This window comes from Ixodes scapularis, unplaced genomic scaffold, assembly GCF_016920785.2.
Source record: "Ixodes scapularis isolate PalLabHiFi unplaced genomic scaffold, ASM1692078v2 PGA_scaffold0__279_contigs__length_252992795, whole genome shotgun sequence".
NCBI lineage: Eukaryota > Metazoa > Arthropoda > Arachnida > Ixodida > Ixodidae > Ixodes > Ixodes scapularis.
Window position 1 is genome coordinate 103373222 of NW_024609835.1, and position 15301 is coordinate 103388522.

The 15301-nt window shown below is 42.6% G+C and overlaps 1 protein-coding gene across 1 annotated transcript; it reads right to left on the bottom strand.

Annotated features, from left to right (window-relative positions):
* Window positions 1-8283: 8283 nt before the first annotated feature.
* On the bottom strand, window positions 8284-12774 carry LOC8054086. The gene is made up of 4 exons (XM_002434454.3): window positions 12627-12774; window positions 11830-11937; window positions 10060-10238; window positions 8284-8414 (listed from the first exon to the last, which is right to left on the bottom strand). The coding sequence occupies exons 1-4, from the start codon at window positions 12727-12729 to the stop codon at window positions 8331-8333; spliced, it is 474 nt and encodes a 157-aa protein (XP_002434499.2). The 5' UTR covers window positions 12730-12774; the 3' UTR covers window positions 8284-8330.
* Between the last annotated feature and the right edge of the window lie 2527 nt (window positions 12775-15301).

A 15301-nucleotide genomic window follows, 5' to 3' on the forward strand; every position in this document is an offset into this window, starting at 1 on the left:
TTCCTTTCATTTTTTTTTTGTGTGCTGCGGAATGTTTTCTTTTTTTTGTAACAACATGTATTGTAGTTGGTCGCCTGGCCCCACATACAAACAGAATGCTGCTTTTGTGGGCCAGCTCTTTATTTTGTATGACTTGATCTTAAAATAAAAATTGAATTAAATTTAAAATTGAACTGAATTAGCTTTGTACAAGAAAAATGACCGCATCAACTTGAGAAAGTGAGTATATTTTGGTTATTTTTGTATTTTCTTCGAGATTTAATATTTCTAGTTTTATTTGTCCATAGCTTTCTTAATAGTCGATCCTGCATTGGGCCTCGAGGGAAAAAGACAGGATCGCTAGCAGACGACTTCGAATGTTGATGATAAGCGCGCGCGAGCGTGTTCTTGTGCCAAATCGAATTTGCTTTCGGCAACGTTTCAGCATATCAGGACGTGGTTGGTGTAAACATCATATTTGTTGATGTAAAACACCGAAGTTCGCCCGCTGAGAACGCATGATTTATTAGAAAACAAGTTACCATGTACGGTCGAGGCATTATTTTATTCCCCAAGTATATAAATCTGGTAAACTGAAAGAAAAAAAAAAACCAAAATACGCTGGCACATCATTCGGGGTATCCGCACATCATTCCTGGTATCACAACTTTTTTGTTTACTCAAAAGCTACGCCAAGTTCAACGTCCTATGCCTTGCCGCCAACAAGCGCCTTCTCTTAGTGTATCGGTGCTCGGTGGCACCCGAAAGAAATGCGACTGACTCCGTGTCACGGCAAACCAAAAAGAATGTTTATTCCTTCGTGCCCCTGCACAAGTCGCGGGCCCCACGGCACGCGCGTGCGTGCCTCGCTTATAGAAAGCGGGAAGTTCAAAAGAGACTCACGCCACACTTAGTGCGCAGACAGTCGTACAAAATCACTTTTTCTAAATTGCTTTCGCTGAATAGAGCCAACTCCAAGTCATGGTCAAAAAGATCGAGCGCCATTGTTGTCGGAAAGCTCGTCTGCTTCTTTAGCAGACGAACATTTTAGAACTTCGCCATGCTAGGGGCGACACGCCGTGGTGCGCCAGTTTTTGTATTACGGAAGCGCATTCATTCCAGTAAAAAAACGAGACGAACTATAAGTAGGTATACTATTTTTTTGGTTCTCTATATATTTAGGGTGCGATCTTTATTTACTTGAGTTTCTGCAATTCGTACCAACAAACGCAAATTTGTCTTTTCTCGATGATGGGGATGCAGGTTTCCGTTGCCAGGGGGCGCGACCTGTACCGATCGTCTGCTATCGTCTGCAAAACGGTTCCCCCAAAGCCGTTTCAGGGCACACGATCGGTCCACACGCCCGATCCAAGGTATCGATCGTTTTTGTTTATCGATCGTATTTTGTTCCGGTTCCCTAAAACTCTCTATTATCGTGATGCGCAGTACAACGAGCGGTTACGGTGCGGTGGGGAGTAGGCAACAAGGTAACTGTGCGTTTGTGAGCGAGTGTGGTTCTCTTCAATATTTCCTGCCTCGAAAATAGAAGATCGACCAGTAATTTACGCAGTCCACTGCGCATGTGACAAATGATGCGGTGCATCCTGAAACATTGAAACATTAGCCATAAATTACTTTAAAGCACTCCTCGCAATTATAACAATTCTCTTTTTGGCTCGGGAATAGTGTGTTTCAAAACAAAGTAATATTGCTTTTTTTATTTAGTGTTATTTTGTGATTTTCACGTATCTGCATCAAAATAAACACAGAACTATAATGCTCAACGTTGCACATCCGACACCCCTAACTCTCCCTATCTTCCGAAACGTTCGCGTGTGTCGTAACACCAGAAACTGGGGTTTTAAACGTTAAAAACGAGACGTAGCGAATATGGAACGCACAGTTTCATGCAAAGTTGACGTCAAGCGACTAAAATCGAAAAACATGCATATTTACAATATATTATTGTTATCTCTTCTGGCGAAGGCTCAGCAGCCGTTGCATTCGTTTTCGCACTCAAAATGGCGACTCTCAGAGAAGGCAGGAACGCAGTGTTATTGCCTTCATTTTAACAATGTACACACACATGCTGCGCTGATGATGCCTCAAAGCCGAAACTCTCGTTGCATGATTCAACTGCGCCACGCTTGCTTCTACCCAACCTCGTTGTCACACCACATCTGCAAGGAGTCACAAAAATTGCCAGTAAACACAAAAAACGACACCGATACAATTATCTTGTGAAATATCACGTTATTTATTAATAACTATGTCAAAATGCATTACATGTTGCATTTTAGTTAAGAAAAAAGAAAAATAAAACCTTTTTTCGACAGAAGAAACGAAATATCCACGTAAAGTCTGGTAACAATGTATTCTTGCTGAATCTTTGCCGAATATTTAGAAAAATAAGGCAAAACCACGGATTTGCCGAATACCAAGTTTCGGCGCCGAACTTGCGATTCAGCAAACGTTCGGCCCATGACTAATTTTTATGGAAACCCATCATACCAGATGTCTTGTGTGCTTTTACGTCGCTCACCATGTTGTACTCCAACGCTTGCACGGATTCAGACATTATATACTAGCATCGCTCCTCCTCACCTCGATTTCTGTACATATATTTCATCGCACCACCATCAATTGAATAACCGTAAATTTACGCATATCTTTTGTTTTATTTTGTAATTATTTTATGGTAACAAGCGTGTTCCTTTTTTATGATTATAGAGTGCACACAAGAAAAGACCGGTGTGGTTGCTTTGGGGACTGAAAATACAGGCCTAATAATATATTATTAGAGACTAATAACTTAGAGGGAGCATTTTTTGGGGATAAACGTGGGAAGTACTGACCCATTGTTCGTATGTAAATCACGTTCGTAGTAACCATACGCGCTCCAATTCGAATGTACAGAAAAACAAGTCTTAAAACAGGGAAAAGTCATCATGAAATGCTTTTCTTTTTACTCTTTTTTTGTAAAGTCCATTATCAGTTCACACGGCGGTCCAAACAAATAATACGTACAGTCTCCGGCGATATGAAAGACCCACTGGGAACGCGTGGCCGAGGCAGTGGCTGGCGGGGGCGCTACGAGCGCTCCGGGCAATTCCATTCTGCTTCGGGGGGGACGCTCACTCGGGGCTCAGCACAAACTGATAAGCGCGCGCTTTAGCTGAGCCCCGAGTGAGCGTCCTCCCCTCGAAGCAGAACGGAACTGCCCGGAGCGCTCGCAGCGCCCCCGCCAGCCACCGCCCCGGCCACGCGCTCCCAGTGGGTCTTTCATATCGCCGGAGACTGTACGTTCCTATGCAAATATATTTAGAAAACTTTTTGAGAGAAGACTATGCGTGTCAACTGCACAGTGGCAGGTAAACGGTGAGCAATCGACTTTGGAAGTCAGGTAATGCAGCATATCTAAGGAAACCGACCCGCCTATACTTCGTCCACCCATGGCCGTCGAGATTCTGAAGCGAGCGAACGCTTCTCCGGGCGTCCCATTCGTGCGGAGTGTGCGTAACCGGAAAAAGAGAAGGAGGCGGCGTCTTTCCGCTTGGACGCGATCTTAACCCAGGCATTTCATTCACCGTTTCATTGGTTTCAGCATGGCACACAAAAAGAAAAGTATTGTTCCGTCGAGTCACCGCAGCTTCTACTCACAGATTTTTTGTGTCTTGTTGTAGAACGGTGAACAGCTGCTCTGGGGCAGTTGATAGACAAGTTTTGATTCTTATTTAATTTAAGATGCTCATCTGGACTTGTGGTTGCCGGTGCTACAAGCTCACCTTTTCATATATTTGACAGCTAACTGTAACACGTATAAAAAAAAACTCCATGCATAAAACATTTAGATTTCACAAAATGAAAATAGTATTGCTCTACATTTTTTTTCTTCTTTTTCCGCTTTCTGCAGGTTGTTTGACGTAGCTTTTTGAGCCTGAGTTCGAGGTTTGATTCAATACTGTGCAGTCGATATTGTCCTTCTTTTAATATTTTTAATAATTATTATGCGATTTTTGCGCGTCATATTGCGGTGTTTGCTTCAATTACCTCTAAGTCGTGGTCACACTGCTTATACATTAAACAAAAGACAGTCTGCAGCTATCGGTCACCACGATATCCGTAGGGAGCCTTCATGTGCGGTTTGCTAGGGTGAGGCCACCCTTTGTAATACCACTCGCCGACAAACCAGCAGCTATTTTGGTCCTCGGCGTTAATTTATGGGCTTATAACCCTCCCGGAGACAAGCACCTTATCTCACAAGTTCGGAGCAGCGTTGTGGAACCCACGGAGGGAGGATTAGCATTTCCCCCCTCGGATGGGTGGACCGATGGACACAAAAACCACTTTCCGGCGCACGGGGAAACAATGAGGAACAAAATGGCGGTGGAAGAGGATATGGGAAAGGGAAACAGGCAGTTGGCATCACCTATGCGAAGCGCACATGGAGGCACCCTAGATATCCGTGGTTCGAGTGCCGCGTGCCAAGTGTCTCCTTGAACTCCTTGCCAAGCGACATTCGAAGCTCAGATCCCGTAGTGACTCGCGTTCGAATCCGCTTGCAGACAGTCTTTTGGATGATATATAAGCAGTGTTACCCCGGCTTTAGGGAAATAATTATGGCGCTGATAAACGACCACCTAGCAATGATTTCGCCATTTTTTTATTTTTTATTTTTTTTTTTTTGCAAACACCGTCATAATTGTAGGTACTGATACAAAAGGTCGGGCTTTGTCTTGTAATCGTCTAGTTTTGGAACATATAGCCCAGACCACCGTATCCCGTTGTGTACCTCGTGATGTAACGTAATTGATAAGCAAACAGACAATTGGATCTAAAGGTATACCTCTCGTTCGTTTACAAATTTCAACCATGTTCCAGCCTGGTATATTCGATGTTCCAACTTCCAACCTTCTTTATTTGCAGATTCCAAGCCTTAAATGTTTAGATTAGACGCGAACGACTTTGCGATCCAGTGGCTTCGAGCAGTTTCTTTCGGTACACTACCCTGTTTCTCATAGTCATGCATATATTGACTAGGAATGACAATACAAATTTCTCGATTGCAATAGTAGAATTTTTATATCATTGTTATCTCTTGAAGCGCAAATAAAACCTACAAAAATATTAGCTTGGTACAAAAAAAAAACGATATATATTTTCTTAAAACGAAACGCGCCAAACTTGTTGTTTGGCGTAGTTTTTCGACGCTGAGCACATGGTTTGATATAACAAAAGCGCAGATCTCGTGTCATCTTTCTTTTCATAATTTGTTATTATTTATTGCGTAAATTATGCAGGTCATTTTGTTTTTTCCTTGTGTTATGATCACGTTGAGGGCAAACATTATGGCGGCATGAAACGACCGCGTCGTAATGGTTTAGCAATTTTTTTATAAACTTCGTGAAATTGTGGGTATTGATCCAACGGGTGGATAGTTTTTTAGTTACCGTCTAGATTTTTGCGCATGTAGCACAATCCATCACATTCCGTTATGTAGCTGACCCTTTGTGATGCAACTTGTAATGCAAAAAAAAACAAAAACAAAACGCGGTCTAAACAAGATAATTCAGATTTATTTATAAATTCTAACTTTTTCCATCCTGGTTTCTTCTTTCTTCCAACTTTCAACCTGATTTATATAGAGATTCCAAACCTTAAACGCTGTAAGCATCTTTTTCTTTTTGATTTTAATTTTAGTCAAACCAATCTGCAGGCCTAGGCTTGCTAAGAAAAATCACCCCGATCGTCCTTTTCTACCACAAAACCCGCGAGGAAAGGACGTAAAAACAAAAAAATGACAAGCAGCAGTAGACCAAACCATGTGTCGGAGTTGAAAAGGAAAGGAAAGTCCCGACGGGCTAGGGCAAAAGACGGGCAAAGTTCTGAATTGCCCACTCTCGCTAGGTACAACCGAAAAGAAAAATTATAAAACAATATCGCCCTCCTTTGCGGTAGTGTGCGAAAATTGTCCAGGAAACGCACTCGTCAGGGGAACCTTTTCACCCGTACTGGGGATGCACGCACTCGAATGTGCAGATGCTTTACGCCGTCTAGGCTGCCCATTGTGTAGGCGCGTAGGTGTGCCTGTTGAGGAGGAGAAGGGATAGTATGATGGCGGCGCCGCCGTGGACGAAAAGGAACACCGCGTCGCTGGTCCTCTGGAAGAACATTCGCCGCACACACACCGAACCGTACAAAAACATATACGCACGCACATATGCTTCAGCATATCTGTTCCTCTCCTCCCCCCCCCCCCCCCCCCCCCCACCCCACACATACACACACGCACCCACGGTGGTTCCTCTCCCAACCTTCGAACACGCTTCCAATGGACATTTTGCTAGAGAAAAAGAAGGAGTGACCGGCTTTGCCGCTTTGGCAAGCCTTGTAGACTTGAATGCAATTCCCGTACCCGACCCGGCCCCTTCATGAATGTAGCCGTAAAGCCCGAGTCCGCGTCGCGGGCCGGGCCAGCCCGTGGCCCGCTGGCTGGCCCGTATACTATTGCAGACATTTACCTGCGACGCTTAATGTTCGCACCTATGTTATGATTGGGCGGACATCGCCATTTCACGGCAAACGACGGACGCTCGTACTGCTGGGGAGCGAGTCGAATCGAACGGCCGGAGAAGCCTTCGCGCACGCGCCTCGAGATATCGGAGGTTATGGCCAACCCCTAAGCTAACAGAGCGGTGAAAACTACGTGCTCGTTGGACCAGTTTAATCTGTCCTTCGTCATGTGATCACGTTCACGCCCATAACCACGCGCAGAGAGTTGCGTCAGGGGAGGAAAGGCCTGTGATTGATTAATCGGGCCGGAGCGTAACTCCTGCCACACTGTCAGTTTAGTATTTAAATAAGTGTAATATAGGGAATACTGTCGAAGGCATGTTGCCGTGCGAATTAGGCGCCCGAATAGGCAACAATATATGAAGCTTCCGTTCGCTCGTTTCCCTCTTAAAGTACATAACTTTAGACGTGTAATACCATGTACAGAGTACTTCGTAATAAAAGAATGCAAGGTTATTGTAAGATTCTGCCAATTAACATATTTTCTTAACGCAATACAGACTTGAAAGTTGTATGCCGACATTTGAACAGAAAGTTGTAACTTGTTAGCGCTAAATGCTGAGTGAGGGTTTGGTCCACGGGGTAGCGACCCCTCACATTCCCCCTGATGAATCAGCCGGTATAAATACTGAATGTTAGTAGATATGTCGTGAATGTTTTAATGACTGATTATTGTAAGGGCCATAAATCTGGCATTTTATGAATGACAATAAACTCTCGGGGTATTTAGGTGTAACACAAGAAATTCATCACAGCTTGCGCGCGGTTCGTGTCTGTTGACCGGGCTTTTTTTAGGTTGACAGAAAATCGTCTTGCGAGTCCTTTTTTGTGTGTGTGAACTAAGCGCGAATGTCAAAAATAGGCTGAACCACGCGCTCTCCCCACTTCAAAATCAATTAATAATATAAAATTGCTAAGATTTTTAAGAATCCCCATCATCGTGAATGACCATACTCAAGAGTGAAAATATGAAGATAGAAATACGACGCAATGATGTTTAAATTCAAACAGAACAGTGATACATCGACAACCAATAGATAACATGTACTGTGCGGAACGTTTGTCAGAGCCCGGTGGACCGATTTTACTAACGCCAATGGGTGACCTGCAGATATTCTTTAAGAAAATTGATTCTTATGACTGATTCATTAGGTTCTTCAATGCACTTTTCGAAATATAATGTTCACTTGTATGCATATTTTAAATCTCCACACTATTAGAAAATAAAACATTTTATTAATTATGTGGCCAATCAACATAGATATCGTATGAATTATATAAGGCGCTTATGGTTATTTTGTTGTCTTGAATGTCGTCATATTGTACACATTTATATAATGATTTTTACTAGGAAAGTTTGATTTTTAATTTTGCCTCCTAGTAACCCTTCAACCCTAGAGTGCCACGCTAACCAGCTTAATCAAGAAAAATGATATTCGCATCGTAATACTAAGTGGCAATTTTCTGTAAAATCAAAATCTTGTAGAGGTGCTGTGCATATTTTTCAGCTTGTATTCCAGGTTACCCATTTCCTTTGCTTAGTGTTTTTTTTAATTACTGCGTTTATAAACTTTCCTATTGTTTAAACCTGCATGTTCACTATGCAGAAGCATTATAAGACAATCCTTATGTTCATGTGTTTACTGGAGCTTCTGCTTCAATGAATTTTGGAGGTACGGCTAGAGGTTCAACCGCGTTTCGCTAACCAAAACTATAAGTCACGAAGCCAGCTTCAACATCAGTCAAATTCATTTATTTCTCGATTCAAATGCACAAGTCTACTGCTTCAGCTCTACAGGTACGGTAAAGCAGAAGAGCTCTCCTCCAGCATCCACACCTTTGAAAATGGCCTTTGCTTGAGTCTGAAAAATTGAAGTGAAGAAAATATATAAATTATTTCCAGTGTTTCGACATCCGCTTTGGCCTTTTCAAATTTAAACGTTAATAAATTACTGCGTGTAGTACGCATTTCAGCGGATCTAATGTACTACCTTAATTTATGTAACGATTAGTTCTTTCATTATTTTGTTAATCAAATTGTGGTTCAGAATTTGTTTACCTTGACTCCCAAATTCACCAATTTACTTTAAGAAACGAAGGAGCAACGGTGACATCATCTGGGTCCCGTGTATGACTCGCCTTTAAAAACATTCAGACTGTTTACTCCAAGAGAGGGTGCTAACACATTGTTGGTTCGTCTGATGCCCAAGCTCAGCGTAATTAAAGTAAATTACGAATAAGTACGCTTATTGGATTACTATCATTGAATTGAATCATTGATATCAATATTTGTCTGTCCCTTTCGTTTGTTTGATATCCTTCCTAATCTTTTATGCATGAATTTACTGAATTCGTAAAAATGAAAAATGACCGCATCTCCGCGTGGTGAACGATGCTGAATGGGGCGAAGCTCTGGTGGTGCTGATGACACTGATTTAATGTTCATATGTAGTGCTGATAGTGCTGATTTTTTTTTTATTGCTCATAGGTAGTGCTGAGTTCCGGGTTGCGTTTCGACTTCATTATTGGTGCTTTATGGTAGGTGAAATGCAAAGCCAGTGGTTCCTATAGCGGATCAGCGTGGGTCCGTTAGAAGCCGTGGGAACGCATCTCCACCGCTTAAGTCAACGTTCCATGTCAGAAAGAGGATGTGTGGTATGGAACGTGGTTATATACGCATTTGAGCATTTGACCGCAGCGCCCTTTCGTCTATAAACGTTGAGCCAATGCATGCAAAGTTTAACGCGATTATATACGCATTTGACAGCAGTGCCCTCCTTCATAGACGTTGAGCGGCTACATGCAACGTTTCATCCATGACAGAAACACCAGCTCTTGAGTTACTACCACATCACAGAGCCCCCTACTCGTCCCGCAGTCGTCGCCGAGTGGTTAAGGCGATGGACTAGAAATCCATTGGGGTCTCCCCGCACAGGTTCGAATCCTGTCGACTGCGCAAACATTTTTTTTCTTTTTATGTGAGCACAGACGCCGAATGGACGGACGGACGGACGGCCAAGGCTAGACCCTAAGGAGAACATAATAGCGCTTCACGACAGGGACGAAGGGTAGGAACGAGACAACACACCCTTCGTCCCTGTCGTGAAGCGCTATTATGTTCTCCAAGTGTCAGTACCAACTCGCCCAAGAATCCGCATTACCTTAAGGAGCTTCGCCCCTAAAAAGAGCTTGTTTCCCTTTCCTTGACTCACCCTGACTTTTCAGAACTTAGATATTGAAGATAAAATGTTTACGCTAGACCGTCCACCGCCTTTTTAAATAATAAACCTGTACCTCGTGAAAATGGGCTTTGTGTGGTCCACATTCGGCGAGATTCATACTTTGCATCGAGTTTTACTTTTCTGACCAGAAACGATTGTGTCTGGAAATCTGCGAACTTTGGGGCTGTAGAGCATTGCTGTTGAGTCCGAATACTGCGGACTTAAAAAGCAAACTCTACATACAATAAAGAAAGCGTCAAAATAAAAGGCGTGAGGAGAAACCTACCGGCGGGAATGTAGGGGACATCGTGAGCTGAGACTTGGCAGTGTACTGCTTGCCGGCGACAAGTGGGCACTCAACACCCATGTTGCTGCACGCGTCGCTCTTGAAGCCTGGGAAATTCTCCGGGTTCAGTGCTCCAATCTGGCCTTGAACCTTGACGCGCATCACATTGGAGTCCCTCTCTACAAGAACAGAGATAAGAGGAACATTACCAAGCTGTTTCCACCTAATGAAAGCGCAACGAATTTCAAATTACAGTTACTACCTCTAAGTGGCGCGGTGCAAGAACCGCTCTCTAGGGACATATTTGACGAAAAGGCCTTGTCTAGGCCGAATACCATAAGGAAACGAGATGGGGCAGGGGACAAACAGGTAAGGCTAAAGCCACAATGGCGCCAAATTTCTAGAAACGCTATACCTTTTATGTGTTTGTCTAACCTGCTATAAGTTTGACAGATACCCCAGCCCCACATTTTTCAATGCAAAGGGTATATTTGCTGAAAATACAGCGATATTTAAAAAAAAATTGTGACAGAGTAATTGGTTGGCTGCATTACATTACTAAACCTCACTGTGGTGTTGTTACTGCTGACGCAGCAAATAATTTTTCAAACAAAATGCTCCATTGTATTTTATAAGCGTTAATTATGTTAATTCTCCTCAAAATAAAATAGTCTGTAATTACCCTAAAGCTACCATTCAATGCGCCTTGATTTAAAGTTTGTCTTTTTAATCTATTGGTACATGGCATAGCGAGGTATTGAAAATTTTGCTATTGAGAAATACGCCTTCACATTTTCATATGGCATAACAATAATTGCTGATCGTGAGGTTCACATATTCTCTATAAAATTTATATAGAGATCGCACCTCTATTTGTTTATTTCTCTTGTAGATATCACTGAATTAGCCCGTGTATGCTTACCAGGATTATGAAGTGTTACATTACTGTATGCAATCTGAAGACATCACGCTAGAATAATAATTTGGGCTGCATATTCGCATTACTGCCGGAACACGAGGAACACAGATGTGTCAAACGAGGAAGGTTTGAAATGTTTAAGCGATTAACGAGGGATATATCTGCATTTGAATGCTTTACTTTATGAAACACTTAAAAATCAAATCAAATCAAATTTATTTGACACCACATCCTACAAGGATGGTGATGTCGGGAGCACAGACAAAAAGCCACTGGAGTGTGGCTTGACGAGGTCTGTGCCCCCGATTGATCTAATTGCGGCTTCATCTGCTAAACGGCATCAACATGTGGGGAATATAAATTTTTTTGTGATATTATATTATTTTTGCTAGCAGTGCATGGAATCATAAACGGGCCGTGTGTGCCCGGAAACAAAACGACTGCAATGTTTTCTCTCGTACATTTTGAGTTCCTTCTGCGTCTGTAGAAGTTGGAGAAACAGAAACTAGGCTGTATTCTTTATAATCTTCCACAGATCGACACTTCCTCATGCCCTGAAGCGATAACCGTATTATCGTAGTCCACATGAAACTCTTCTTCTCATCAGTCCCACCACCCATGCTTTTCGTCATAAGGGGTTAGACATGCATGGAGACTAAAACAAACCTCAATGGATTAAAAACAAAATGTGACATACTTATCATTATAAAATTGAAAAGAATACAACATTCTACAAAACAAATACTCTGCACGCTACGCGAGACTGTATAGCAAAGAGTAGCAGTTATGTATCTACATTGTTAATTATGTATGTATTCTATTATGTAAAGCTGCATAGTCTCTTTCCTCACCTGCGACGAAGTCCACTTCAAAGCGAGGCTTGTCGGCCAACTTGACATTGCAGGGAAGGGATTCGCAGTGTGTCATTCGAACCTCCTTCACATTCTTCGTCGACCCATCTGTAATTCAGGCAAAAGGTAACCGTTTTTGAAGAGCATATCTGTTTAAACCAACCCAGATTAAAGTTTTATCAAAGATTATGGAGTTCCTTTATTTTTTCTAGATGCCATCTTAGCAAAAGGAAATATTTAAATGCAATATGCGATGCTTCATGAAACGATGTGTAGATGATTTGCGTGCGTGCTAAAAAATAAGGTGTGTTCCTCTCTTTTACCTTTAGTGATGGAAAATGCGACATTTCTTATATATTTATGTCTGGGGCACTGAAATATTCTACCAATCTGTTTTCGGCTTTTGATCGTATGCCTGTGGGGTTATATTTGAACCGTGTGTAAACTGACTAAGGAATGCGAGTTCTCAGGTCGTTTCTACTTTTTTCGCTGAGGGATAAACTTACGAAAGTGTAGAAATGATCGCATTCAACTGATTCGAAATCGCATTGTCTGGTCGACAAATTGAACACCATTCATACTAATATACTTCTAAAACAAACATAAAAGCGCTTAGGGATTTAAAATGTACTTAGAGAATGTGAATGTTAAGATTGCTATCAACAATGTTCTTTATCTGTATAAATTTCAAGTTTGCTATTTTTCTAAAGCCGGTGTTTTATGCAAATACCCTTATGTTTGTATTGAACAACTGTATTTCTCCCGGCAAACATAGAGGCAAGAGCAGCAGGACTCACCCGTGCATTGGTCCACCTTGACGACTGAAAGTGCATCAGCTGCAGTTGCGGCCGACACGAAGGCGAAGGCACAGAGTGCGAAAAATACCATAGAACCGGCCATGATGAACGTTAAGATGTCCCTCGATGAGTGATGCTGGGAGGTAAAAAAGAGCGCTTAAATAGCGGTTTTTCGCCCATGTCAGATCTTGAACTTTGGATGGGTTTATCAGTACAGTAACCGTCACCTGCATTCTTTTCGTAAGCATAGAATACTATCGTCAAGTATTCTTATCAATTTTCCGCGGTTACTTCACTATCATTGACGCACTGCTTTTGTCTTTAAGATAAGATCACCATTCCGAAAAATATTAACAAAAAACACATTCTTTACTTATCATAGAGACGACCACAAGAATCAAAAAGGCTCAGTTAGCGACATTATTCGGAAATCTTATTTCGGCTCCAATTGTCTAAAATACTACTATCGGCCTGTTAAAGAAACGTCAGTTTTTATTGTGCTTCGCTCCACCTTTACCATCGCAGAGGCTACAGAAGAAAAAAAAAAAGAAAACATATCCTACAACAGATTCAGATGCTTAAAATATGATTAACCTTTACGATTTTGTTTAGACACGCCGATTTCGGTAATTATTCTTCAAGCAGCCATCCAGAGAAGTGTTTCAGTGGCAACTATGCGCCCCATTTCAAGCCAACTGCGGTGCTCTAATTTTTGGATAACCAAAAATAATGAAGACGTCAAGGAATTAAAATCATAGGGGACTTCTCTAATTATCATGCTTCGTCAAGTGATTCAAGAGGCATTTCATGTTTCTTTAGACATCGACGGCTTAAAGAAACCTAGGGCGTAGCGTCCGGGTCCCTAACAACTTCGTAATGCTCTGCAGCTAGTGAAATGGCCGCATTAGCCAACAGGATCGGAGAAGGAACAATCATAAAGCGAGAGGAGTCATAATCGCAAGAGAACGTTAAAATGTATCTTTTTTTCAGAAAAGCGGCCCCGCCGCAGAAGGGTAAGTAACCCATACCGCGAAGGCCTGCCCGGCCACATCTAATGATGATGTGATGACGTAGTCTTCCCGGTTAAACGTAATGAGCCGCGCCCCGTGTTTCTGAAGCTCTCAGTGGCTACAATGAAGGAGCCGTTCGATAACCGACAATTTAGTCAGTTACCCTTGAAAACACCGATTCTTAATACCTGCCGGCGGAAAAAACGTCGATCGTGGCTGAACAGGACATCGCTCCTTATGCCGTTATTGGTCCTCCGGTGTTCTTATCTGCCCTTGCCAAAATCTCATTGGCTGCGGGGCAATAATGGGATGCTAGGTACCCGCCCCGCCCTGCGTTTCTTAAACTGTCAGCTGTAAGAAACAAAGTCGTCCTGCTACGGGAGACCTGCGCACATTGGGCACGTGTGCCGCGCCACCGTTCGGGCGTGACTCGTGTTCAGTCTTTGGGGACGCAAGTTTTGTCCGAACACTGACGCAGGACACGTGTCAAAGTGCGAGACACGAGCCCTTCCTTGTACATGATTGGTTGAGCGATGATGGAACGCGTATAGACACATCTACAACAAGATGTTAGTGCGCTTTCGAGGCTGTTTGATTGGTCCCGTCAGCTCGCGGTGTCGCCTGCGTCCGAACTTGATGTGAAACAAAGTATATAGACTTCCGCACCGTTTTGTTGCGTGAATGTGGATAGACGACTAGATTGCCTTGACGTCATAATTGATAATGTGCCGCCGGTCCAGCCGCGATCTCGGCCTGGAGTATTCGTTCATTCACTCATTTATTTTGAGAGGCCCACAAACAGCCCGAAACCTTTTGAGTGGTGTACTTTGCAGGTCAGTATGCAACAAAGTAAGAAAAATATGAATAGAAGAGAAACTTTAGAGCAAGACAATACAATCAACAAAATTTCTAAATTACGCGCGTCATCAAAAATATTAAGCCTGCTATTCACAGCAATCGGCTTACTATTAGCGGCGAGATGTTTTGGTGGCGCCCTCCTATGGTTCCCCTTTGTGACGTCATTACCTTGCAAACAACAAGATCGATGGTGTTTGTAAATAGCACGGTGGAAGCCTAAAATCATTGCGCTCTCAAAGCAACACTGCCAACACCGTCGAAACTGAAGTTCTTTCATTCCTCTTATTTCCGTCGATGGCATACCCTTTCCGACGGCATAGTCAGCTTTTGGGCCAATCGTGGAAGGCCGACCACAGCGACGCTTTCCGTCGCGCACGTCGCCAATGGTTATACGTTAATTCTAGCCGTGTCATGGGTTCTGCTCTAGGCAAATGAGAAGAATAAAACATTAAATGCAATCTGCAAGAAATTTGAGGAACGCGTAAGTAAATGCAACTAAGTCTTACAGAAGAATTAATAATTCCATTCGTGACCTTGTGTAGAAACTTCAAATCGTGTATTATTATGTTATGTAATTAATCCAGTTTTATCAGTCTGCGTACTCTATCATGACTGTAGTAAGAGTCTAAATAAAATTACGGATCATAATGTACACCAATGAATTTCCTCTGAACACGCTTGATGATACATGAATTTGTAACCCTAATACAATTCCACACCACCGAGGCGTATTCAATACTACTACGCACGAGTGAGCAAAACTAGGGTGCCTTCATGTGCGCCTTGCTTAGGGTGGAGACATCTGGC

Bases quoted from the DNA above. Each gene is read 5' to 3' on its own strand.
- LOC8054086 (XM_002434454.3), bottom strand. From the start codon at position 12,729: ATGGCCGGTTCTATGGTATTTTTCGCACTCTGTGCCTTCGCCTTCGTG. The intron at 10,239-11,829 runs GTGAGGAAAGAG...CTGTTCTTGTAG, and splicing joins TGAAGTGGACTTCGTCGCAG to AGAGGGACTCCAATGTGATG. The intron at 8,415-10,059 runs GTAGGTTTCTCC...TCAATTTTTCAG, and splicing joins TGTCCCCTACATTCCCGCCG to ACTCAAGCAAAGGCCATTTT.